The sequence below is a fragment of the Culex pipiens genome, chromosome 2 (assembly GCF_016801865.2).
Source record: "Culex pipiens pallens isolate TS chromosome 2, TS_CPP_V2, whole genome shotgun sequence".
Taxonomy (NCBI): Eukaryota; Metazoa; Arthropoda; class Insecta; order Diptera; family Culicidae; genus Culex; species Culex pipiens.
In genome coordinates, this window is record NC_068938.1 from 217,003,234 (window position 1) to 217,031,082 (window position 27,849).

The window sequence follows — 27,849 nt, forward strand, 5'->3', positions numbered from 1 at the left end:
ACCAAAATGGCCAAAACGACCAAACCGACCAAAATGGCCAAAATGACAGAAACAACCAAAATAACCAAAACGACTAAAATTACCAAAATGGCAAAATAATCAAAACGACCAAAATTACCAAAACGACCAAAATGGTAAAAACGACCAAAACGACCAAAATGACCAAAACGACCAAAATGGCCAAAATGACCTAAACGACCAAAACGGCCATAATGACCAAAACGACCAAAATTGTCAAAATGGCCAAAATGACCAAAACGACCAAAATGGCCAAAACGACCAAAATGGCCAAAATGACCTTAACGACCAAAATGACCAAAACGGCTATAATGACCAAAACTACCAAAATGACCAAAACGACCAAAATGGCCAAAACGACCAAAATGGCCAAAATGACCTTAACGACCAAAATGACCAAAACGGCTATAATGACCAAAACGACCAAAATTGTCAAAATGACCAAAATGACCAAAACTACCAAAATGACCAAAACGACCAAAATGGCCAAAACGACCAAAATGGCCAAAACGACCAAAATGGTCAAGATAACCAAAACGGCCATAATGACCAAAATGGTCAAAACGACCAAAATTACAAAAATGGCCAAAACGACCAAAATGGCCAAAATGACCAAAACGACCAAAATGGCCAAAATGACCAAAACGACCAAAATGACCAAAACGACCAAAATGGCAAAAACGACCAAGACGACCAAAATGACCAAAACAACCAAAATGGCCAAAATGACCTAAACGACCAAAACGGCTATAATGACCAAAACGACCAAAAATGTCAAAATGACCAAAATGGTCAAAATAACCAAAATGACCAAAACTACCAAAATGACCAAAACGACCAAAATGGCCAAAACGACCAAAATGGTCAAAATAACCAAAACGGCCATAATTACCAAAATGTCCAAAATACCCAAAACCACCAAAATTACCAAAACGTTGATACTCGGATCAAAACGACCAAAATTACCAAAATGACCAAAACGACCAAAATGGTCAAAACGACCAAAATGGCCAAAACGACCAAATCGGCAAAAACGACCAAAATGGCCAAAACGACCAAAATTACCAAAATGGTCAAAATAACTGAAACGACCAAAATGACCAAAATTACCAAAACGATCAAAATTACCAAAACGACAACTTTTCAGAAAATATTTTGAAATTTTTTGAAACTTATTGAATACATTAATTTTTTTTAATATTCTGAAATTTTTAGGAATCTTTTTTTCAATTTTTTCATAACATAAGCCTTAATTTGTTGTTAGTTTATTCATTATTTGATGTTTTTTATTTCAAATTTAATCGATTTTTTCGTGATTGAATCTACCAAAAAGGATCGAAAACCAATACCTTGTCCTACCAACAGAAAAAAAAGGCCGCAGAACTGCAGACTTCTTGGGAAGGCACCGGTATTGACTAATAAAGTAGTGATCTTCAGGGGTTTAACAGTGAACGGATGATTGGCTCCCACTGATCATTTTTGATTTTTTGTGCAACCAACGGGGTTTCAGTGTATAACTTCAGCTGATTGTTAAAAACGGAGTAGCAACTCATTTGGCAGTCAACCATGCTCAATGTTGAACAAGGTATTTTCACAATTTGGAAAAAGAAACATGTTTTTTATTGCGAATTATAGAATACTTTATTATTGGAAATCTACCACAATCCCATCACAAACGAATTTAACGTCAACTGTGACCTCTTTTAATACCATTTTTTGTGAGAGTTACAATTGTGAGGTCTAGAACAACGATTTAAAATACATTCCTTTTAGTCATCTACTTTTCCCTCTTCCGCCAATTCTCTTGAAGCGTTCATCCCGACTAGCCAACAATAAATAAACCACAAAATAACAAAAGAAATATAAATTTCCACTACATAAATCCACCTTAACAACAGTGACGCGTAACACTTTCACCACCTCACATCCCTAGTAAAAGAACAGCTCGGGGAAGTTGTTCTCGTAAACCGCCCGCTGCTGGTTCAACTTCCCACCTCCTGCCCCACCCCCATCCACCGCCGACGCCTCCAGCTTGGCCAACTGCCCGGCACAGCTGCCAATCTGGCGCTCGGTCGAAAGCGAGTTGAAAATTTCGTTCAACTTGTCCTGGATGACGTCGTGCTTGGGTTCCGTCCGCCGAACCAAATCTTCGAACGCCGTCTCGCGGAACGTCCGCCCGATTGCGGCTTGCTTTTCGCGGGCTTCCCGCTTGGACGCTTCCGTCGGTTCCGCCAGCACGCGCTTCATCGACTCAAAGTTGAACTCGGAGGCGAGCGATCGCTTCTGCACTCCCGGGGAACTGCTGACCGACTCGATGTCGTTGTAGTTGGCGTCCACGATGCTGTTGCGAGCGGCGCTGCTCGTGTCGACCCACGAGTGCCGATGGGCGGACATGTCCGTCTGGTGCAGGGAGTAGGGCGTGCCCGTTTGGACGCGGCTGTGCTCGAGACCGGCCTGCTGAATGCACTCGGCGATGGCCAGTTTGTCCACCATGAGGTGGGGCAGATTCGTGTTCAGGGTGTTTGGGGCGGACTTTTCGTTGTCCAGCAGGGGTGGCAGCAGATAGGTGGCCTCTTCCATGCGCGCCTGGATGATCTTTTCGGCGTACTCGACGAGGGTGGAGATGCCGGTGCAGCGGCCGATCAGGATGAGAAGCGAGATGGCGATGCTGTGCAGGTTGCAGCGATGCTTCGGCGACAGCTCGGCCTCGGTGATGGCCACCTGTTGAACACTGTTGAGCGGGGGAGGGAGAATGATTAGTAAATTTTGAAAGATTTGTTAAGTTAAGGTTGAAAAAACTTGTACAATGGATTGTAAACTATTTAAAAAAAACATTGAGTAATGTTTACTTTTGTATTATTGTTTTTATCAAATAAAGCACTTTTGGATTTTCAGAAAAAAGACATAAAATCTAAGGACCAAAACATTTTATCAATTCATTGAACATTCACTGGTTTTCTGTAGTCACATAATTGTAACAATTTATAAGGAATTTTGTGATTCTTTTGGCTTAACAATTTAGAAAAATGAATAAAATTTAGTTTTAATTTATTTATTTTTTGCACTCGTTCCCTCATATATATTTTTTTCTTGTTTTCAACATCAAATTTAAGTTCTGCGTACTCATTTTAGTCCAATTTGAATACTTGATTGCCTATTAAATTACAAAATGCATTTTTCAAATATTTCATCGCCGCCATTTTAGCCGCCATCTTGGATTTGTAAAAAAAATTCTAGATCACTGTAGAGTGGTTTTTAGGGGTCAAAAAAAGCTCGACAATCAAAAATAAGACAGAGAAAAAAAAATCGTGATTCGATTACACTCAACCCCGGTGGTTGGTGGTGGTTGACACTTTTTTAGTTTGTACCCCGTTGGTTGGTCAAAGTCAAACTAAAAAGTGACGAACTGTCACTTTTTACAAGGCGCTCAGGCACACTATCAAAACAAACGTTTGGTAGTTAGTGTGAACTCCGTGTAAAAGGGGTGTCAAACTAAAACGTGACCCCGTTCGTTTGACAACAGTTGGTGTCAAACCATCGGGGTTTGAGTGTATCCGAAGTGAAATTTTTCCGAGGCCTTCGGGTAATCGAGTCTGGACCTTACCAAAAAAAATTGTATCAGACAAAGCAAAATTTGTATACATTTTCACTGTATTATATTTTTTTTTTTTGTAAAATGCAATCAATTTGTAAATTACAATTTAACAATATTCAAAAATTTCGTACTTATTCGAAAATACTCAGATTTTTATCACAGACAAACAGACGTGACTCTCCATACAAATTATTTTTGAAATCCATCGTCCTTAATCAAACCACCAAATCACGACGACGCCAGCGCTGCCTGGTGAACTGATGCCGAAGCGCAACCCAAACATACCAATACAAATCCATTACTGTCATATGTCATGTCAGTGTATGCGTGAGACAATCAAGCCTTAACGATTGTAAACATCAACAGCACCAGCAACGACGCACTACAATCGCGACGACGGAGATCAAATCACATGTCCTCCCCGTTGCTTCCAAGTTCTATCGAAGTTTCCTCCTCCTCCAAAAGGTCGAACACCTGGCACCATCATCAACAAGATACTCCAAGTCACGAAAACATCAGTAGTGACCGCCGAAATAGAAAAATTAAATTCAAATCCACCGGAATTGATCCCCACGATGGGCGTTTGGAAACATCCGCGGGGAACGTGTCCACGGCGCAGTTAAGTTGCGCCAAACAACAAAAGCAAAAAGTGGCAAAGGTTTCAAAAAATGATGCCGTTAAATTTGAGCATGAGCATGAGCATGAGCATGAGAGATCACCCATGGTTGCCCCTCCGTTGCTGAACAGAACCGTAATATCCTTTCAGCACTACTGATCATAGGCTTCGACTATCAAGTGGTGTTTCCCTTATCAACAGCATGTATGAATGCGCCGAAAAGATAAAACACCATGATTGCTAAAACTAGATCAGTTGCGAATAGGTAACAGTCATTGGCCACCAACGGCGCCCGCCATGTCAGTTTGTAGATCTCGATTTTAAGGGACGGGAATGTTAGTTAGCGCAGGTTGCTACTAGGGCAGCTGATTTACTCTGTGCTTACACCCCACGAGCGCCAGGAACCTGAAAACTTTTTAGTAGGATAGGGTGTTTGGTCAGGATTCATCATAGAAGATGATGATGCGACCCAAAATCATAGCGTTTGTTGAAAGGTATTATATATTATTCTCAAGGCATACAATCGGATGCTGCGGATGAGACATTTCCCGTTTAACTGTTGTTAAATTTTTAATGAAATGGTTTAATCTTAGACAGCCGGCTGTGGAAAGATAAAGCCAAATAATGTTTATTTATAGAATGAGGTGTTAAACGCAATGCTGCAATGATAGCGTAGTCTGATTTTTAATTATACAATCATTTAATTCATAAATTTGGTACGGAATAGACGATACGAACTCAACCATCAAGTGCCTTCCGATCTTCTTTCTGTTAGCTAGATGAGCTTGATTTTCATTGCCTCTCGAGCTACGATGCTATGGAGAGGGCTTAACACACAAACAACCGACGTCGAGCCCTCCGAGCTACGGAGCTATGGGAAGGTCTTTTCAACACAAAAAAAAAGACTCGCGCACCACACAACGTTTTTGATGAATCAAAATATTTTTTACGCGATAAACCTAACGAGCTCAACCGTCAAATAGCCTTCCAACTACCGATGAAGAAGAAAGGGCTTTAAGCACACCGATTAATATAAATAAATTCCAAGATCGATCTTGTTTTTTTCACGATCGCGAATACAACACAAAAAGAACACCACAAAAATCCATCTCACATTCCTGATTTGTTTTTTTTCACTTTGCACACAAACACAACCATCCGCTTGTACTGGTGGAACATATCTTCTCTTCGCAGCAAACAATTCACGGCAAAAATGCGAAACAAAAGGCACACAAAAAAAATCACTTTTCACTCCGAATATTTTTTACGACCACGCGCACCCTTTGCCAATTATGCACTGATAACGCTGCATTTTCAGAGGGTAATCTTCTCCTCGCAGCAAACAATTCACGGCAAAAATGCGAAACAAAAGGCACACAAAAAAAATCACTTTTCACTCCGAATATTTTTTACGACCACGCGCACCCTTTGCCAATTATGCACTGATGACGCTGCATTTTCAGAGGGTAATCTTCTCCTCGCAGCAAACAATTCACGGCAAAAATGCGAAACAAAAGGCACACAAAAAAATCACTTTTCACTCCGAATATTTTTTACGACCACGCGCACCCTTTGCCAATTATGCACTGATAACGCTGCATTTTCAGAGGGTAATCTTCTCCTCGCAGCAAACAATTCACGGCAAAAATGCGAAACAAAAGGCACACAAAAAAAATCACTTTTCACTCCGAATATTTTTACGACCACGCGCACCCTTTGCCAATTATGCACTGATGACGCTGCATTTTCAGAGGGTAATCTTCTCCTCGCACCACACAATTCACGACAAAAATGTGAAACAAAAGGCGCAAAATAAAATCACTTTTCACTCCGAATATATTTTTTTTACGACCACGCGCACCCTTTGCCAATTATGCACTGATGACGCTGCATTTTCAGAGGGTAATCTTCTCCTCGCAGCAAACAATTCACGGCAAAAATGCGAAACAAAAGGCACACAAAAAAATCACTTTTCACTCCGAATATTTTTTACGACCACGCGCACCCTTTGCCAATTATGCACTGATAACGCTGCATTTTCAGAGGGTAATCTTCTCCTCGCAGCAAACAATTCACGGCAAAAATGCGAAACAAAAGCACACAAAAAAAAATCACTTTTCACTCCGAATATTTTTTACGACCACGCGCACCCTTTGCCAATTATGCACTGATGACGCTGCATTTTCAGAGGGTAATCTTCTCCTCGCACCACACAATTCACGACAAAAATGCGAAACAAAAGGCGCAAAATAAAATCACTTTTCACTCCGAATATATTTTTTTTTTACGACCACGCGCACCCTTTGCCAATTATGCACTGATGACGCTGCATTTTCAGAGGGTAATCTTCTCCTCGCAGCAAACAATTCACGGCAAAAATGCGAAACAAAAGGCACACAAAAAAATCACTTTTCACTCCGAATATTTTTTACGACCACGCGCACCCTTTGCCAATTATGCACTGATAACGCTGCATTTTCAGAGGGTAATCTTCTCCTCGCAGCAAACAATTCACGGCAAAAATGCGAAACAAAAGCACACAAAAAAATCACTTTTCACTCCGAATATTTTTTACGACCACGCGCACCCTTTGCCAATTATGCACTGATGACGCTGCATTTTCAGAGGGTAATCTTCTCCTCGCAGCAAACAATTCACGGCAAAAATGCGAAACAAAAGCACACAAAAAAAAATCACTTTTCACTCCGAATATTTTTTACGACCACGCGCACCCTTTGCCAATTATGCACTGATGACGCTGCATTTTCAGAGGGTAATCTTCTCCTCGCACCACACAATTCACGACAAAAATGCGAAACAAAAGGCGCAAAATAAAATCACTTTTCACTCCGAATATATTTTTTTTTACGACCACGCGCACCCTTTGCCAATTATGCACTGATGACGCTGCATTTTCAGAGGGTAATCTTCTCCTCGCAGCAAACAATTCACGGCAAAAATGCGAAACAAAAGGCACACAAAAAAATCACTTTTCACTCCGAATATTTTTTACGACCACGCGCACCCTTTGCCAATTATGCACTGATAACGCTGCATTTTCAGAGGGTAATCTTCTCCTCGCAGCAAACAATTCACGGCAAAAATGCGAAACAAAAGCACACAAAAAAAAATCACTTTTCACTCCGAATATTTTTTACGACCACGCGCACCCTTTGCCAATTATGCACTGATGACGCTGCATTTTCAGAGGGTAATCTTCTCCTCGCACCACACAATTCACGACAAAAATGCGAAACAAAAGGCGCAAAATAAAATCACTTTTCACTCCGAATATATTTTTTTTTACGACCACGCGCACCCTTTGCCAATTATGCACTGATGACGCTGCATTTTCAGAGGGTAATCTTCTCCTCGCAGCAAACAATTCACGGCAAAAATGCGAAACAAAAGGCACACAAAAAAATCACTTTTCACTCCGAATATTTTTTACGACCACGCGCACCCTTTGCCAATTATGCACTGATAACGCTGCATTTTCAGAGGGTAATCTTCTCCTCGCAGCAAACAATTCACGGCAAAAATGCGAAACAAAAGCACACAAAAAAAATCACTTTTCACTCCGAATATTTTTTACGACCACGCGCACCCTTTGCCAATTATGCACTGATGACGCTGCATTTTCAGAGGGTAATCTTCTCCTCGCACCACACAATTCACGACAAAAATGCGAAACAAAAGGCGCAAAATAAAATCACTTTTCACTCCGAATATATTTTTTTTTACGACCACGCGCACCCTTTGCCAATTATGCACTGATGACGCTGCATTTTCAGAGGGTAATCTTCTCCTCGCAGCAAACAATTCACGGCAAAAATGCGAAACAAAAGGCACACAAAAAAATCACTTTTCACTCCGAATATTTTTTACGACCACGCGCACCCTTTGCCAATTATGCACTGATGACGCTGCATTTTCAGAGGGTAATCTTCTCCTCGCAGCAAACAATTCACGGCAAAAATGCGAAACAAAAGGCACACAAAAAAAATCACTTTTCACTCCGAATATTTTTTACGACCACGCGCACCCTTTGCCAATTATGCACTGATGACGCTGCATTTTCAGAGGGTAATCTTCTCCTCGCAGCAAACAATTCACGGCAAAAATGCGAAACAAAAGCACACAAAAAAAATCACTTTTCACTCCGAATATTTTTTACGACCACGCGCACCCTTTGCCAATTATGCACTGATGACGCTGCATTTTCAGAGGGTAATCTTCTCCTCGCACCACACAATTCACGACAAAAATGCGAAACAAAAGGCGCAAAATAAAATCACTTTTCACTCCGAATATATTTTTTTTTACGACCACGCGCACCCTTTGCCAATTATGCACTGATGACGCTGCATTTTCAGAGGGTAATCTTCTCCTCGCAGCAAACAATTCACGGCAAAAATGCGAAACAAAAGGCACACAAAAAAAATCACTTTTCACTCCGAATATTTTTTACGACCACGCGCACCCTTTGCCAATTATGCACTGATGACGCTGCATTTTCAGAGGGTAATCTTCTCCTCGCAGCAAACAATTCACGGCAAAAATGCGAAACAAAAGGCACACAAAAAAAATCACTTTTCACTCCGAATATTTTTTACGACCACGCGCACCCTTTGCCAATTATGCACTGATGACGCTGCATTTTCAGAGGGTAATCTTCTCCTCGCAGCAAACAATTCACGGCAAAAATGCGAAACAAAAGGCACACAAAAAAATCACTTTTCACTCCGAATATTTTTTACGACCACGCGCACCCTTTGCCAATTATGCACTGATAACGCTGCATTTTCAGAGGGTAATCTTCTCCTCGCAGCAAACAATTCACGGCAAAAATGCGAAACAAAAGCACACAAAAAAAATCACTTTTCACTCCGAATATTTTTTACGACCACGCGCACCCTTTGCCAATTATGCACTGATGACGCTGCATTTTCAGAGGGTAATCTTCTCCTCGCACCACACAATTCACGACAAAAATGCGAAACAAAAGGCGCAAAATAAAATCACTTTTCACTCCGAATATATTTTTTTTTACGACCACGCGCACCCTTTGCCAATTATGCACTGATGACGCTGCATTTTCAGAGGGTAATCTTCTCCTCGCAGCAAACAATTCACGGCAAAAATGCGAAACAAAAGGCACACAAAAAAATCACTTTTCACTCCGAATATTTTTTACGACCACGCGCACCCTTTGCCAATTATGCACTGATGACGCTGCATTTTCAGAGGGTAATCTTCTCCTCGCAGCAAACAATTCACGGCAAAAATGCGAAACAAAAGGCACACAAAAAAAATCACTTTTCACTCCGAATATTTTTTACGACCACGCGCACCCTTTGCCAATTATGCACTGATGACGCTGCATTTTCAGAGGGTAATCTTCTCCTCGCAGCAAACAATTCACGGCAAAAATGCGAAACAAAAGCACACAAAAAAAATCACTTTTCACTCCGAATATTTTTTACGACCACGCGCACCCTTTGCCAATTATGCACTGATGACGCTGCATTTTCAGAGGGTAATCTTCTCCTCGCACCACACAATTCACGACAAAAATGCGAAACAAAAGGCGCAAAATAAAATCACTTTTCACTCCGAATATATTTTTTTTTACGACCACGCGCACCCTTTGCCAATTATGCACTGATGACGCTGCATTTTCAGAGGGTAATCTTCTCCTCGCAGCAAACAATTCACGGCAAAAATGCGAAACAAAAGGCACACAAAAAAAATCACTTTTCACTCCGAATATTTTTTACGACCACGCGCACCCTTTGCCAATTATGCACTGATGACGCTGCATTTTCAGAGGGTAATCTTCTCCTCGCACCACACAATTCACGACAAAAATGCGAAACAAAAGGCGCAAAATAAAATCACTTTTCACTCCGAATATATTTTTTTTTACGACCACGCGCACCCTTTGCCAATTATGCACTGATGACGCTGCATTTTCAGAGGGTAATCTTCTCCTCGCAGCAAACAATTCACGGCAAAAATGCGAAACAAAAGGCACACAAAAAAAATCACTTTTCACTCCGAATATTTTTTACGACCACGCGCACCCTTTGCCAATTATGCACTGATGACGCTGCATTTTCAGAGGGTAATCTTCTCCTCGCAGCAAACAATTCACGGCAAAAATGCGAAACAAAAGGCACACAAAAAAAATCACTTTTCACTCCGAATATTTTTTACGACCACGCGCACCCTTTGCCAATTATGCACTGATGACGCTGCATTTTCAGAGGGTAATCTTCTCCTCGCAGCAAACAATTCACGGCAAAAATGCGAAACAAAAGCACACAAAAAAATCACTTTTCACTCCGAATATTTTTTACGACCACGCGCACCCTTTGCCAATTATGCACTGATGACGCTGCATTTTCAGAGGGTAATCTTCTCCTCGCAGCAAACAATTCACGGCAAAAATGCGAAACAAAAGCACACAAAAAAAAATCACTTTTCACTCCGAATATTTTTTACGACCACGCGCACCCTTTGCCAATTATGCACTGATGACGCTGCATTTTCAGAGGGTAATCTTCTCCTCGCACCACACAATTCACGACAAAAATGCGAAACAAAAGGCGCAAAATAAAATCACTTTTCACTCCGAATATATTTTTTTTTACGACCACGCGCACCCTTTGCCAATTATGCACTGATGACGCTGCATTTTCAGAGGGTAATCTTCTCCTCGCAGCAAACAATTCACGGCAAAAATGCGAAACAAAAGGCACACAAAAAAATCACTTTTCACTCCGAATATTTTTTACGACCACGCGCACCCTTTGCCAATTATGCACTGATAACGCTGCATTTTCAGAGGGTAATCTTCTCCTCGCAGCAAACAATTCACGGCAAAAATGCGAAACAAAAGCACACAAAAAAAAATCACTTTTCACTCCGAATATTTTTTACGACCACGCGCACCCTTTGCCAATTATGCACTGATCAACTTCAAAAAATGATGCCGTTAAATTTATATCGAAACTGAACCACAGAAACTGAACTGTGGAAAAAGATTGAGTGGCCCAACATCGCCAAAAGGCCAAAAGGACGACCAGCAGCAGCAATCTGAGCAGCAGTCCACGAAGGATAAGCAAGTTGCTCCGAAGGAGTTGACTCCACCACAGGATCCGGCTTCCTCCGCAGTAGCGGGCGCCTCAGCAGCAGCCTCGACATCGGCAGGCAGTTCAACCGGGTTAATATTGGGGCAAGAGACTATGGCCAAGGCTGCCCCAACCATTTCCTGCAAAGCCTGGATTGTGATTCACCGTTAGATTTCCTGAATTCCATAAACTTAAAAACAAAAACACGCATCACACACACTGAGAAATGACGGGTGAGCTGTCACGACAGCAGCGCCATCAGCGCCGGGTGAGTGGATGCCGAAACAAAATTGCATTTGAAATAACCGTTTTTGAAGGACGATGGTTCGGCACTCGAGTGTCCCGTCTGTTTGTCTGTGTTTGCAAAATTTTGTATGCTTTTCACCTTATTTATTTATTTTTGGTTAACGGTACACATCAACCATAGCTTTTGCACCCATATTTTTGTTACAGACATTTTAGTATTTTCAAAACTACGGGTTCTATCGAAATATTGTTTTATTCATTCCCTAAAGTACTGTCCACAAAGTAATTTACAACAAAGTTTGATTAATTTTACAATCTCATTATTGCAGGATTGGGTCCGTAAGTTTGACTATTTTGGAATAAGAAGACAACAACTTCCTTCGTTGCTGTGCACCCTTAATTATTAAAATTTCCATAAAATACCGTATTTTTTGAGGAAATACTCAAATTTTCATGATTCGCAAAAAAACTAAATTTTGCATGATTTGCAATAAGATTATCAAACGAAGCGACATTTTATATGCATTTTCACTTAATTTTTTAATAATTCACAATACGGGCACTAAACAAAGCGACATTTTATCTGAGTTTTTTTTTGTAAGATACTTAAATTTTCACAAAATACAGGATTTTTTTCGAAAATACTTTAATTTTCATAATATGCAATATGGGTATCAAACGAAGTGAAACTTTGTATGCATTTTCGCTTCATTTAATATTTTTTACGTAAATTACGAAAATTTTCATAAAATACCATATTTTTTTGATAAAATACTAAAATTTTCATAATTTGAGTATCAAATGAAGCGACTTCTGCTGAGTATTTTTCAAAGTACTCAAATTTTAATAATTCTCGATATGGGCATCGAACGAAGATAAATTTTTAATGCTTTTTAACTTCTATTCGTGTTTTTTTTGTAAAATACTTAAAAAAAATAAATAAAAAACGTTACTTAATCCACCTTTAGGTGGTTGGTGCCTTCCTCACATTCATAAAGTCAATACATTCAGTAAAAAAAGCAAAATTCCCCCTTAACATGTTTAACAAATCAACTTTATTACTCATTTCTTTTGATAGGGTTCGCAGACCTTCAATTTTTCTGGCTCATCGGCAAGGTCTGATAAAAAAAACCTATCCAACGATAGTTCACATGAAAGATTCAGACAATATTTTTATCACAGTATCTGAGATCCGGCCTCCAAAAAGTATATAAATAACACTTAAGTGCCAATAACTTTTGATAGGGTTGTCAGATCCTTGATGTTTTAGGCTCATTTGAAAGGTCTTTCGATTATCTAACTAACGATGGGTCGCATGATGGACCCGGACATCATTTTACTGAAATATCTGAGATCCGGCCTCCAAAAAGTGTATAAATAACACTTAAGTGCTAATAACTTTTGATAGGGTTGTCAGATCCTTGATGATTTAGGCTCATTTGAAAGGTCTTTCGATTATCTAACTAACGATGGGTCGCATGATGGACCCGGACATCATTTTACTGAAATATCTGAGATCCGGCCTCCAAAAAGTGTATAAATAACACTTAAGTGCTAATAACTTTTGATAGGGTTGTCAGATCCTTGATGATTTATGCTCATTTGAAAGGTCTCTCGATTATCTAACTAACGACAGGTCGCATGACGGACCCGGACATCATTTTTACTGAAATATCTGAGATCCGGCCTCCAAAAAGTGTATAAATAACACTTAAGTGCCAATAACTTTTGATAGGGTTGTCAGATCCTTGATGTTTTAGGCTCATTTGAAAGGTCTTTCGATTATCTAACTAACGATGGGTTGCATGATGGACCCGGACATCATTTTACTGAAATATCTGAGATCCGGCCTCCAAAAAGTGTATAAATAACACTTAAGTGCCAATAACTTTTGATAGGGTTGTCAGATCCTTGATGATTTAGGCTCATTTGAAAGGTCTTTCGATTATCTAACTAACGATGGGTCGCATGATGGACCCGGACATCATTTTTACTGAAATATCTGAGATCCGGCCTCCAAAAAGTGTATAAATAACACTTAAGTGCTAATAACTTTTGATAGGGTTGTCAGATCCTTGATGATTTATGCTCATTTGAAAGGTCTCTCGATTATCTAACTAACGACAGGTCGCATGACGGACCCGGACATCATTTTTACTGAAATATTCGAGATCCGGCCTCGAAAAAGTGTATAAATAACACTTAAGTGCCAATAACTTTTGATAGGGTTGTCAGATACTTGATGATTTAGGCTCATTTGAAAGGTCTTTCGATTATCTAACTAACGATGGGTCGCATGATGGACCCGGACATCATTTTACTGAAATATCTGAGATCCGGCCTCCAAAAAGTGTATAAATAACACTTAAGTGCTAATAACTTTTGATAGGGTTGTCAGATCCTTGATGTTTTAGGCTCATTTGAAAGGTCTTTTTAATACCTTTCTGAAAATGTATAACATGATAGGGTTTCTTGCAAAAACCACCCTTTTTACAATCTTCCGGACATACGCCAAAATCGTTTTTTTAGCATAACTTTTGAAGTACTTTACTAAACTTCATAATTTTCAATAGGGACTTATGGGACCCCAAAACGAATCGAATGAGACCAAAACGGTCCAAATCGGTTAAGCCAGTGCTGAGATAATCGAGTGCATATTTTTTGGTGCACAGACCCACATCCCTACACACACACACACACACACACACACACAGACATTTGCTCAGAATTTGATTCTGAGTCGATAGGTATACGTGAAGGTGGGTCTACGAGGTCGAATTAAGAAGTTCATTTTTCGAGTGATTTTATAGCCTTTCCTCAGTAAGGTGAGGAAGGCAAAAAGTTAAAAATTTAAATTACAGGCCACGGTGTCAACATTTGAATGAAAAAAGTGTTTTAAAATGCATCATACACCTGACATAAACTTTGAAAAGTATTTGCAACGGCCTTATTAAAAAAAAACTCAAATTCTCATAATTTGCAATATGGTTATGAAACAAAGAGAAAAATTTCCTTTTCGCTTTGTTAAAAAAATGTGGTAAATTAACAAAAAAAAAACCTAAAATATCGTATTTTTGCAAAAATACGCAAATTTTCATAATTCGTAAAATACACAAATTATGAGTATCAAACAAAGCGACAATTTTTCGCATTTTTACTTTATTAGAGATTATTTTATAAAATACTAAAAATTTCAATTTTTATTTTAAATACCGTATATTGCATTTTTTATAATTTGAGTAATTAAAAAAAAACTCTAATAAAGAGAAAATGCATACAAAATTTTTCCTCATTTGATACCCACGATTTTTTTCGTAGTAAAATTTCAATTGGGCGAATCTGCGTTTGTAAACAAGCAGTCTATCCCTTTTGCTCAAGTGACAGTTCACGTCAAGTAAGACAGGGATAGACTGCTTGTTTACAAACGCAGATTCGCCCTATTGAACTGTTACTGCGGTTTTGTGAAAATTTGAGTATTTTTAAAAAAAAACTCTAATAAAGTGAAAATACATAATGATAATAACTTTGATGCCCGTTTTGTAAATATGAAAATTCGAATATTTTCTGAAAAGTACAATATGTTGTATAATTTGAGTATTTAAAAAAAATCCGATACTTTGTGAAAATTTTAGTATTTTACAAAAACAATAATAAGGGTGGTACAAATATTTTTAAATGTTTATGTCGCCCCCCCCCCTCCCTTTAAAATTGGCCCGAAAAATTAGGGGGCGAAGGGTTTTCGTCAAATCTTACATTATTGCAAAACAACTAAACTTGTGTAAAATGTAGAGGTGGGCAAAAAAAGAGCGAACCGCTCAAAGAGCCGGTTCACTAAAAAGAGCGAACGAACCATGCCTCACAAAAAAGAACCGCGGTTCTTTTTTAAACTCTGGTCTTTCCAAAGAACCGTTCCGTTGAGATATTTTTTAAACTTGTTATAAAAATAATTCATTGAATTTCAAGCAAATCGAAGTATAAAATTTGTTTTTCATATTGAAAATGCAATTTCAAATTTAAAAATAATTGCTTATAAAAATTAATCCCAAAATTGCATTTACATTGTGATCTTACATTAAAAGTATTACCCGAGTACGAATTAGAGCATTTAAAATTGCTTAGCTTGTAAAATATTACCAAAAATCTAATAAATATCTAAGAGATTCTGGATCTGTAAAATGTCAGCATTATTTTTCAATTTTAGCAAAAATAAACGCAATTTTAAAATTTATAGCAATTCCTCCAAAATCCTAGATTTAAGTTTGGATGCCATTTAATTATTTGAACGTTTAGGTTCGAGTAGAAATCTTGACATAGAGACCGCCAAGACCTATTGTTTTCAAGGACATCTTCTTGGTTTCTGATTTTTTTTCAAACGATTTATAAAAGTACAATGTGAAATTACTTTAAAAAACACACCATTCTTAAAAATAACCGACATTTTGAAAAAGAGCGAAAGAGCCGTTCAAAAGAGCGGCTCTTTTTGATGAGCGAACGAAAATGAGCGGCTCCTAAAAAAGAACGGTTTTGCCCACCTCTAGAAAATGCATTTTAAAACACTTTTTTCATTTAAAGCCAAAGTGTTTTTTCAATTTTTATATTTTTGACCCCCCCCCCTCCACCCCCTCCTTGACCCCGACCAGAGCCGAGGGGCAAAAACTTTGAAAAATATTTGCATCGGCCTAAATAAAATGCATATTTCCCTTCGTTTGATGTCTATTTGGCGAATTATGAAAATTTGAGTATTTTCAAAATTTGTAATTTGTTGTTTTATTGTATACGACAACTTGTTAGTTTACATTGTTCATCAGGTCGAGGAAGTCACTTTAGGAAATTTAGACAAGTTACAAAGGATCCATAATCAAGGGTAACAATGTACCCTATCAGCTAAAAAAAAATAACCGGGAAATGATCTCTTAAAAGTACTTTTGAATGCCGACAGCGTCGGCTGTGTTTTCGAAACGGTATACGGTACGATACGGTAATACGGTATTTTGTAAAAAGTTGAGTATACAAAAAAACGATAAGATTATCCCCGATAGAATCCTGTTATTGAACCTCGATAATTTTTATCGTTAACAACCTTGTAGGTTACCTTATTTTTTACTTTTACTCACCCCAGTACAAACAACAGGAACTCCTGCACCGTTTCGCCGCACGCCATCTCGACCACCATCAGGCCGGCCGTGTTGTAGGTCGGCTTCAGGATCTCCATGTTGTTCTCCTGGGTCATGGCGTCGATGAGGGCCTGCAGGATGTTCGATCCGTACTTGTGCGTGAAAAGAATGTCCGAGCGGGAAGGTTGCTCCACGGTCAGCGTCGGATAGTTGTTGATGCTGATCAGGTTCATCAGATGCTGGTTTTGGTGCCGATCGAGCAGCTGCTGGAAGATTTGCATCACGATGACCCGGATGGGGAGGGAAGAAGCGCGGGCCATTTTGAGCAGGGGTTGAAGGAAGGACACGGGGAAGGCCTTTTCGAAGGAGACGGTGCGGTATTGGGTGCCAACTTTGAGAAGTGATTTCAGGAGGATGTTCTGGAGCAGAGTGTCGCCTTTGTTCTTTTTTGATGGATCCGGAACTGTGTTCATGATGAAGAGCATAATTTCGATCTTTTGGTAGTCTGGATGATGGTTGGCGAACTCTCCGAGGGCGTTGATTAGAGCTTCCTGGTATTGTGTCTCTTCCGGAGTAGATTCGTGCTGAGTGCTGACGGAAGTCTTCAGGTGGGTTAGCAGATTGTTGATGATGTCCAGGGCTGATGGTCCGACGCTTTCGCCGGCGGCGATCGCAATGATCTTCGAAAGGACAACCGCCAACGAAGTTCGTGTCTTTGGAGAAGATGCCAAGTTTTGATCCAGATGGGACATGAGCGTCTCCACAACTGTGTACGAATACTGCGGCTGAATCGAAATCATCACAATCCGGAACGTGTCAATCGCAAACCGATTCGGAACCCACAGCTTGTGGTTGTCCATGTGCATCAACAGAGGCTTCAACACGGCGCGAATGTGCCCGAACGAAGCTCGCGAGACCAACTCACGAAGAACCGCCTCGGCAAGCACCGGCGGAGTCGAAGGAGTCGCCTCCTGGTCCACGGACTTGCTTCCACTCACAGACTGCATGTTGAACAGCAACGACGGCACAATCTTCTCCATGTGCTGCTTCTCCCAAATGTTCTCCACCAAATCATCCGACACCGTCTTCCGAATGACACCCTGCAGCCCCTTAATCCCCGCCATCCGGATGCTATCCCGCAGCTCCAAATCGTCATTGTTCCCGTAACACATCGAGCTAAACTTCGAGATGAAAAAGTCATACCGCCGATGGTACGACGGCGTGTCCTCCTCAATATTCGCAAACCGCACAAACGAGTTCGTCGCCATAATCTGCAACGTCGGGTTCGTATCCTCCAGCAGCTTCTGCACCATCCGCAAAAAGCTCTCCACGAACAAATTCAAAATCTGCGCGTGGCACGCCATCAGCAGCAAATCCATCGACTCCATCGCAATCTCCACAAACTTGTACCGCTTTCGGTTGATGTCCTTCGAGGCCCGCTGGTACAGATACTCCCCGATCCGGTCCAGCTTCTCCGGCGAACGCAGCGAGTAAAAGGTCAGCTTTTCCATGTTGGCCTTGACGAGCCCATCCTCCGGGTTCACCGGAAAGATGTTGTCCACGAGGCGCTTGTAGCGCGGCCGCAGCGCCGAACAGCATCCGCAACAACCTGCCGGAGTAAAGTTTATCATGAGTCATTATTTTCGTGGGGGGACTTTGATTGGGGATTTGCCAACATGGCTGCGAAGCAGACAGAGAAAAAGTTACAACTTTATAAACTCGATTTTACCCATCATTTTGCACGGATTTCAAGAAACTTTCACCGCGAAACGACAAAGGACCAGTCCAACAGGCTTGTGGAGCAAATAGCACACAAAAATTTCACTTTTTAATAAGTTTTATTACATTTTAATTCAGAAAATGAAAAAAAGACACTTTTCACTGCGAGAGGAAAAAAAACTTCGACTTGTGATGTGTTGACTTTTGTTGACAGATTACTGAAAATCGTCGAGGAACGGATGGAAAGTGAAGCATCAGCTGTTTTTGCGCCGACGTTCGCGGTGCGTTTCGGTGGGAAAACTAGCAAATTAAATTACTTTTTTTATTATTGTAAAGAAATTGAAAACCTATTGAAAAATTACAAAAATATGGTTTTTCATATGCACAATTTAACTGAAAAATTCTTCAGTTACATTTTTCATATGGAAATCATTTTTTGTAATTTTTCAATGGTTTTCAAATTTCTATATAATATTAAAACAAATTTGATTCAATCAGCATTTTTTTTTGTAAGTGTGTGTTTTTGCAAGCTGTGTTTAAAATTTAAGAAAAAATGTTACGCGATAAATAAAATACGAAATCTCGATCTAAAAATCTAAAAATATTGTTGCTCCTGCTGGATAAATATTCACATTTTCCAAAAAAGAATAAAAAAATAAAGAAAATAAATGCCAAGCCAGATTTCCAACATGCTTATGAAAACAGGCATGAAAAATGCAAAATACAGCAGAACAGTCGTTTTTCAATAATGTGTTTTCAAAAATCTAAGTTTCAGCGATTTTTTTGCAGTACTATACATGGAAAATACACTAAAACTCTAAGTATTTTTAAAATAACTCAAACATATAAAAAAATAATATAAACCCAGTGATATGCGTTTTAATATTTTTTAACTAATTCGCAATTCGCAATTTTCAGTGTAAGAACGGGCCTTGACCGATCTTATGCACCAGGTTCCCGACGAACACGCACTGCCCTTACACCTACATCTCACCCTTGCTCTGAGTCAGTACGAGCAGCACGCTAGAACACGCTTTGAGTGTTCGTGCCAGGCATGCACACCTTCTTTTCCGGTTACGCATTTTAACTCGGCCGGGGGTGGTACATTACGTAGGGTTTGATGTAAGTATAAGCGCCTAACCATTTATAGTGTGCCTATCAACTTTCATTAAAGCAAATTCAAAAACTATTTGTTATTTTACTGTGTATTGTTTTCTCCTGAAACCCTTCCTAGTGTTGAGTCGTGTTTATCTGTTGCTATTTCTTTTGTCGCGGTGTTTTGTTACAATATTTTGGTCCTAAGCATTTTATAAAAGTTTTTCAAAAGTACAATAGTAATATTTGTGTTAATCCTTTAATCATTCCATTAATTGAGTAAAGGCTCGAACCTCACTTGCTTAAGAAAAAGGTGAAGATTCAATGCAATGGACAGTGAAGGAAATATACTATGTAAAGAATCAATAGTAAAAGAAAGATAGTGATTTATGTAGTAGATGTAGAAAGAAATAATAGTTAATAAAAAGAGGTTAGCTTAGATTGCATTAACGACAACTTATAAGGCAGATGAAATTATTCAAATAGATATATAAAGAAAAGGCAAATGATAAACAGAATTGACATTGCTACCAAATTCAGGGAAAACTGGCAGTTTGTTGCAGCAGCATTAGTTAGTCAAATATAGTGGAAAAGCGTTGATAGTTAAGAGAATCAAGAGTTAATAAAATCCAAACCAAATTGTGGATAGTAAACAGAAGAATCAGTGAATAAGTTTGAATCAGTTGAGCAAAATAAAAACAGAAGATAGATGGTAGATAAAAATGAAAAGAATAGAAACCCCTTTCTGTGATGTTTCAGGTACATCCACAGCAGTTGACTCAACATACTGCGAATCGAAACAATACCGTCTACAATCACAAATTACTTCCCTTTCCCACATTGTCGCGCCCCTTTCTTTTAGCCGTCTCGACTCTGACCCGCGGTGGTCAAAGGTTTACGATCCGTTTCCACAGGCCACCAGCTAGGTCATCATGAAAACCAAGCCAACGTGGAGGTAAGAAAATAGGACACTCGCAAGGAACCAGAGCTATACTGTTCTGATCAAGATAATTCGGATGATCTAACAGAACTACGGATGTAGTTAGTTACGCTCCTTCCAGGATGTTCCTTACGTGGACGTCAACCGAAGAGCACGCAACAAGGTCAGTGCCATTGCATGCTCTTAGGTATCAATCCTTGGCCTGCGTTTTAATATTTTTTAACTAATTGCACCAAAAATTTAATTGAAATTGAAATTTTTTAAAAAATAATTATTTTTTGAAGGGTGGGAGACAAAGACTTTGAAAAATATCAGCAAACAGCATAAGTATATACTTATATATATATATATATATATATATATATATATATATATATATATATATATATATATATATATATATATATATATATATATATATATATATATATATATATATATACAGCAATTCCATTTGAAAAGAGCCTAAACCAAAAAAAAAGTTCTCCGATCGGGCTCAAAATTTTTCTGGGGGTTCCTTGGCCAAAATAATTAGACCCGTATTTTTTTGTTTGGCCATTAGGGTGGCCTACATCGTGCTAGGGTGGTTCGAAAAATGGCAATTTTCGTCATTTTTCGCAAAAACCACTATTTTCTAAAAATCATATCTCCGCGCCATTTCATCCGATTTTAGCTGTCTTAGACGCAAAAGAAAGGTGATGAGTTTGGCTATTTGGGAAAAATAGTAAAAAGTTCCAAAAATCTAGCTTAACTATTGAAAAAGTCGTATGAAAACTTAAAATGGCGTTTTGACCGTGTCTGGACCAAAGAGCCTATGTCTGAAAATATTTTTATCGGATTCCTCGGAAAATTTCACATAACATATCAAAAAATTGGCGATGTCGAACCGTACGTTTCCGAGATATGATTTTTTGAAAAAAAAACTGCGTTTTTCGACGCGCCACGCGCAAAAACGGGAAAATGACGAAATCGGCAAAAAATCAACTTTTTCCACTAAAACTGCGATAACTTTAAAATTTCAGCGATGACCTATAGATGTTATGGTACCAAAAGTTGCGTCTTTCAATTACAAAAATTTTGATACCCAAACATCTATAGGTCATCGCTGAAATTTTAAAGTTATCGCAGTTTTAGTGAAAAAAGTTGATTTTTTGCCGATTTCGTCATTTTCCCGTTTTTGCGCGTGGCGCGTCGAAAAACGCAGTTTTTATTTTCAAAAAATCGTATCTCCAAAACGTACGGTTCGACATCGCCAATTTTTTGATATGTTATGTGAAATTTTCCGAGGAATCCGATAAAAATATTTTCAGACATAGGCTCTTTGGTCCAGACACGGTCAAAACGCCATTTTAAGTTTTCATACGACTTTTTCAATAGTTAAGCTAGATTTTTGGAACTTTTTACTATTTTTCCCAAATAGCCAAACTCATCACCTTTCTTTTGCGTCTAAGACAGCTAAAATCGGATGAAATGGCGCGGAGATATGATTTTTAGAAAATAGTGGTTTTTGCGAAAAATGACGAAAATTGCCATTTTTCGAACCACCCTAGCACGATGTAGGCCACCCTAATGGCCAAACAAAAAAATACGGGTCTAATTATTTTGGCCAAGGAACCCCCAGAAAAATTTTGAGCCCGATCGGAGAACTTTTTTTTTGGTTTAGGCTCTTTTCAAATGGAATTGCTGTATATATATATACATATATATATATATATATATATATATATATATATATATATATATATATATATATATATATATATATATATATATATATATATATATACAGCAATTCCCCACGAAAACAGCATGGAAAAAAACAAAAGTGCTCGGATCGGGCTCAAAATTTTTCTGGGGGTTCCCTGGCCGAAATAATTAGACCCGTATTTTTTTGTTTGGCCATTAGGGTGACCTACGCCGTGTTAGGGTGGTCTGAAAAATGGCCATTTTCGTCGATTTTCGCAAAAACCACTTTTTTTGAAAAATCATAACTCCTCGCCATTTTAACCGATTTCAATTGTCTTATACGCAAATGAAAGGTGATAAGTTGGCCTTTCAAATAAAAAAAAGTAAGAAGTTTCAAAAATCTAGCCTAACATATGAAAAGGGCGTATGAAACTTTAAAATGCCGTTTTGGCGGTGTCTGGACCAAAGAGTCTATGTCTGGAAATATTTTTATCGGATTCCCCGGACATTTTTACATAACATACTAAAAAATGGGAGGAGTTCATTAACAGGATTCCGAGATATGATTTTTTGAAAATAAAATCCGTGTTTTTTGACGCGCCGCGCGCAAAAACCGGAAAATGACGAAATTGGCAAAAAATCAACTTTTTTCACTAAAACTGCGATAACTTCAAAATTTCAGCGATGACCTCTACATGTCTGGGTATCAAAAGTTGCGTCTTTTAATTACAAAAATTTTGATACCCAAACATCTATAGGTCATCGCTGAAATTTTAAAGCTATCGCAGTTTTAGTGAAAAAAGTTGATTTTTTGCCAATTTCGTCATTTTCCGGTTGTTGCGCGCGGCGCGTCAAAAAACACGGATTTTATTTTTAAAAAAATCATATCTCGGAATCCTGTTAATGAACTCCTCCCATATTTTAGTATGTTATGTAAAAATGTCCGGGGAATCCGATAAAAATATTTCCAGACATAGGCTCTTTGGTCCAGACACCGCCAAAACGGCATTTTAATGTTTCATACGCCCTTTTCATATGTTAGGCTAGATTTTTGAAACTTCTTACTATTTTTCTTTGAAAGGCCAACTTATCACCTTTCATTTGCGTATAAGACAATTGAAATCGGTTAAAATGGCGAGGAGTTATGATTTTTCAAAAAAAGTGGTTTTTGCGAAAATCGACGAAAATGGCCATTTTTCAGACCACCCTAACACGGCGTAGGTCACCCTAATGGCCAAACAAAAAAATACGGGTCTAATTATTTCGGCTAGGGAACCCCCAGAAAAATTTTGAGCCCGATCCGAGCACTTTTGTTTTTTTCCATGCTGTTTTCGTGGGGAATTGCTGTATATATATATATATATATATATATATATATATATAGAAATATATATATATATATATATATATATATATATATATATGTAAGAAAATTCAAATCAGATTTAGAAATCATGTTAGTTAAGTGTCAAAACAATTTATATTTATTTGCAGAAGTTTTTTTTGGTTTCCTCTAAAACTTGAAATGGTTTACCAAATATACTTCAGCGTTAACATTTTAAATAGCTTTCAAATTTGAGGAATGATTGTTTTTTTTTCAATTCAAATTTTATTTAAAACAAAAAAAATAAAAAAAAATAATTTAAACTTTTAAGCATAAATGAATTAGAAATTTAAAAAAAAAAATAGGCAAAAAAAGGGTGGTACTAGTTAAAATCTATAAAATTTCAATAAATTTTAGAAAAAAATAATGCCTCAGGTCTGTTGTCTTTTTATTAAAACTGTGGTCCCAAAATTATTTTTTTTACTAGCCAAAAAGTGCTCTATTTGATTCAAAGTACGAAAAAATCATTATACAATATAGGGGAGAGTGGGGAGACTTGATCCCCGGGGAGACTTGATCCCAAGCCTGTATCTCGTCAGCATGTGGGTAAAACATTTAGCTTTGTTCTAGAAAGATGTGCGAAATTAACTAAAACTCACTGTAGAAAACAAAGAAAAAACTTAAAAAATGTTTAGATTGAGTTACACACATTTTTCTAAAACGAGCTGCAAAAAACTTCCAAGAGATCTTTTTTTCTTTGTTTTGATATGTATAGAAAACACTCAAAAATTATTCAAAAAAATATTTTTTATACATGAATTGTTTGATAAACTTATCAACTCCAAAACCCTTACGCATTTGATGTTAAATTTATCGTCATACTATTTTTACAATCAATTGTTTAAAAAAGTGCGTTTAGGGAGACTTGATCCCTGCATTTTTACAGTCATACATAGTTTTCTTTAGTATAGTTGTACATAACTTACTGCAGTTTGAACATTTTTTCAAAAGTTTTGAAAACAAAAATTTCCAGCTTTTGTAAACATGCTTAATTTTGGTCTAAAAAATAATATTTTAAGTTTTTAAATATTTTACATACTAAACTTGTTATATTTTGAACACAAAAGTACAGGTTTTATGTGAAATTGCTGTAACTTATAGAAAATTAAAAGTTTGAATGAATAAGAAACATTTTGCTTAAGATTTCTTCAAAATGTTGAAAGAGGAATCAAGTTACCCCTAACATTTTTAAAATGCCGGTTTAAAATATATTTTTAAAACGCTTGGCATGATTCGAAGAGTTCATCTGATGAAATACCCTTATAAGCCAAACATAGATGAATGTTTAAGCTTTCAATTCATGCAAAAAGTTTATAGTTTTGTGAGAAATTGACAGAGTTATGTGCGATACAAAAAAAGGGGATCAAGTCTCCCCACTCTCCCCTATTATAAACAGATAGTAAACATTAATTTTGTAACATTCTTTTTAATGAAAATTAAGTTTTTTGCTACCTAATACTTTTTGCTTCTTGATTTATTTTGAGAATTCTTCGTGAGATTGTTTCTCAGTAAACTACACATCTGAATTTTTGAATTAAGATTTTTTACGTATTTCATTTAATTATTTTATTTTGCTATTGCTCAATTTAAAAGTTATTTTTTTGGTCTTTTTCGGTATTAAAAATGTATCTTCTTGAGAAAAATAATAACAATGAAAAAATATTAAAACTATTTTTTCTAAATTGCACTCATCACATCTTACAGCTTGGCTTAACATATTTACCATATCGTTCAGAAAAAAATCTTATCAAGATACAGATGAACAAAAATTGCTATTTTTAATGGGAAGTTGCCAAAATTGTATGGAGGCTTGACTTGTATGGATAAAGCAAAGGTGCTAGAAGCAATTTTTGTTTTTTTATTAGCGTGTTTTAGTTGTTTCCACATTTTTACTACAAAAAGAAATTCCATAGTTTTTTTTAAGCTTCGTGGTTGATATGTTCATAGGGGCATATTATCAAACTCAAAATTATTATTTAAATTTAAGAGTTATTCTACCTTTTTGAATACTCAAAATTGGCTTAAAATTTGATTTTCGGGGATTTTTTTAGATCGTCTCAAGCCGGGATTAAGTGTTTACTGAAATTAAATACTTTTAAATATTACAAGGTTTTTTGAACTTTTTATTGATTGGCAGTGCAGGCCCTTATTAGGATAAATTCCTATCAAATTTCTCACCTTATAAAACAAATTATTTTACAAAACTTTTAACTCTGACGTCAGTTCCTTTAATAGTTTTCATTATTTGATATCGGTTGAAAATACTTTTAAAGAAGGTATAATCGAATGTCAAAGTGCTGAAATGCCAACATTAGGTGTCCGATGGAAATACATGTTACATGAAGTAATGTTGCTTTGTTTTCTATATCTTATAAACAAGGTTTACATTTTTGGATCAACAAATCAACAAATTTCGGCAATCTTAAGTTTAAAAAATCATAGATTTCATGTTTGTTTTTCAAAAATTCGGAACAATTCGCGAAATAAAAAGTAAAATCACGCTCCTAGTTAAGAAATCATTCCCTCAGAAGCACACAAATATACACACACACGATTATATAACGGAAAGCACACCCGAGGGAAAACACTTCCCATTGCCTTGATTGATGTTTTCCCAGCGTGACCGAACAATATACTCACATCCTTCCGTGCACTTTTTCACGAACGAGTCCAGAAACTCGGGCATCTCGACCGGTTCGAAGCAGCACTTTATGATCGACATGATTTGGTTGGGTTTTGCGTAAATTTACTTTTCGAAGAAGGAAGTTTATGTTTTTACACTTTCATTGCACTTTGGGGCAAACGAGCACAGGATCAAAGCTTGCAAATTTAATTAGCTTTCTAAAAATAACTTTTCACTGGATTGCAGCAAAACCAAATTTAGATTTATTCACATAACTTTGAATATTTGAATAAGATTTTGAGTATTTTTACAGTAAACACCTCTAAGTCACATGACCAACAATTTTACTAACTCCAAAACCACTGAAAACTCCGAACAAACTTGTCTGTTTTGATCCTGGCAAAAGTTCTAAATATCGACTGAACTGGCAAAATTTTCACCCACTTGTCGCGCGCTCGTCGTCCAATACATTGTGAATAGAGTCATGCGCATCAGTCACCAGCCACTGTAATCGTCGTCGTTGGGCTAATTCCGAAAACGTTTGAGAACTTGGGGGTGAAACTTTTTGCTCTCTGAGTCTGGTTGGTCACCCACGCGAAACGGTTTCTGCCCTTGTGCTTCTCACCCCTCGGTTATGCGCTACTGAACCACGTGGTCAACCTCCTCGTTGAAGGAGGGGGTGGTGAAATTTTTGTTTTGAAAACAAGTCTGAAGTCACTTTAAAATTATACATAAAAATAAAATCTTTAGCTAAAGCTCATAATTTGATAGTAGATGCCTTAAAAATATTGGCTACAAGATGTCAGGCCGAAAAAAATAAACATTTTTGAGAAATCTCAGCTTTACTAAAATACCTCTGATGTCTTTCCCCTAGTCCTCGAAGGAATTTACTTTACTTGTTTTCCTTTGAATTTAGAATAATTTTCAAAGAAACCAAAAAAGTGAAAAAACAACCTAAAGAACGACACTCAATTAGGGGGAGAGGGGGTAATATGCACCCCCGGGGCAAAATGCACCCCCTGCTTTTCTCGGTATTTGGAAGAATTTTCCGGGGAAAAAATCATAGAAATTGGAAGCTTAACATTGCTAAACAATGCTGGAAAAATTTGAGCATCGTAGTATAAAAACAGCTCAAATTATTTGCAAAACTTTAAAATGTTGTGTTTTCATCTAATTTTCATTGAACTTTCATTATGATTTTTAGACAATATAAAAAGCATTGATTGATATTGAAAGTGTTGAGGTATATAGTTTTTGCCATAATCTTCATTATTCTGTAGATAGATGAGTCCAAAAACATCATAAAATTCATTTTTAATTAAATTTTCTGCAAAAAGCGTGGTCGGGGCAAAATGCACCGCTGTGAAGCTCTTTTGTAAAAACAGCGGTGTCATCTAGTGGTGACTAGTGAAAACTGCTTTTACCCGGTGCATTTTGCCCCATGTTGTGGTGCATTTTGCCCCGTTGTTGTAGTGCATTTTGCCCCAATGTTGCGGTGCATATTGCCCCGCATGGTCGTTTGAAATGAATCAAAAATGTTTTTAGAAATTTGATATTTTTGAACAATTTTGAGGTTTTTAAAGACTTTTTTCACTTGGATGACGAAGAATAATAGTTGTTTCAGAACATCGAACAAAATTTTTCCACAGTAATGCTTAAATGGTTGAGAAATCACAG

The 27,849-nt window shown here is 37.6% G+C and overlaps 2 protein-coding genes across 3 annotated transcripts in view; both read right to left on the reverse strand.

Moving 5' to 3' along the window:
* LOC120427503 (trypsin-1-like) overlaps nucleotides 1–27,849 on the reverse strand; it is a 128,586-nt gene that overhangs the window by 27,685 nt on the left and 73,052 nt on the right. The gene's annotated exons all lie outside the window — the stretch shown is intronic.
* LOC120427508 (protein EFR3 homolog cmp44E) lies at nucleotides 1,640–26,374 on the reverse strand. Of its 2 annotated transcripts, none has more exons than XM_039592369.2 (3): nucleotides 26,190–26,374; nucleotides 16,726–18,334; nucleotides 1,640–2,749 (listed from the first exon to the last, which is right to left on the reverse strand). In XM_039592369.2, the coding sequence occupies exons 1-3, from the start codon at nucleotides 26,269–26,271 to the stop codon at nucleotides 1,948–1,950; spliced, it is 2,493 nt and encodes an 830-aa protein (XP_039448303.1). In that variant the 5' UTR covers nucleotides 26,272–26,374; the 3' UTR covers nucleotides 1,640–1,947. The 2 variants fall into 2 exon arrangements, with proteins under 2 accessions (XP_039448303.1, XP_039448304.1); XM_039592370.2 differs by lacking the exon at nucleotides 26,190–26,374 and adding an exon at nucleotides 18,455–18,612.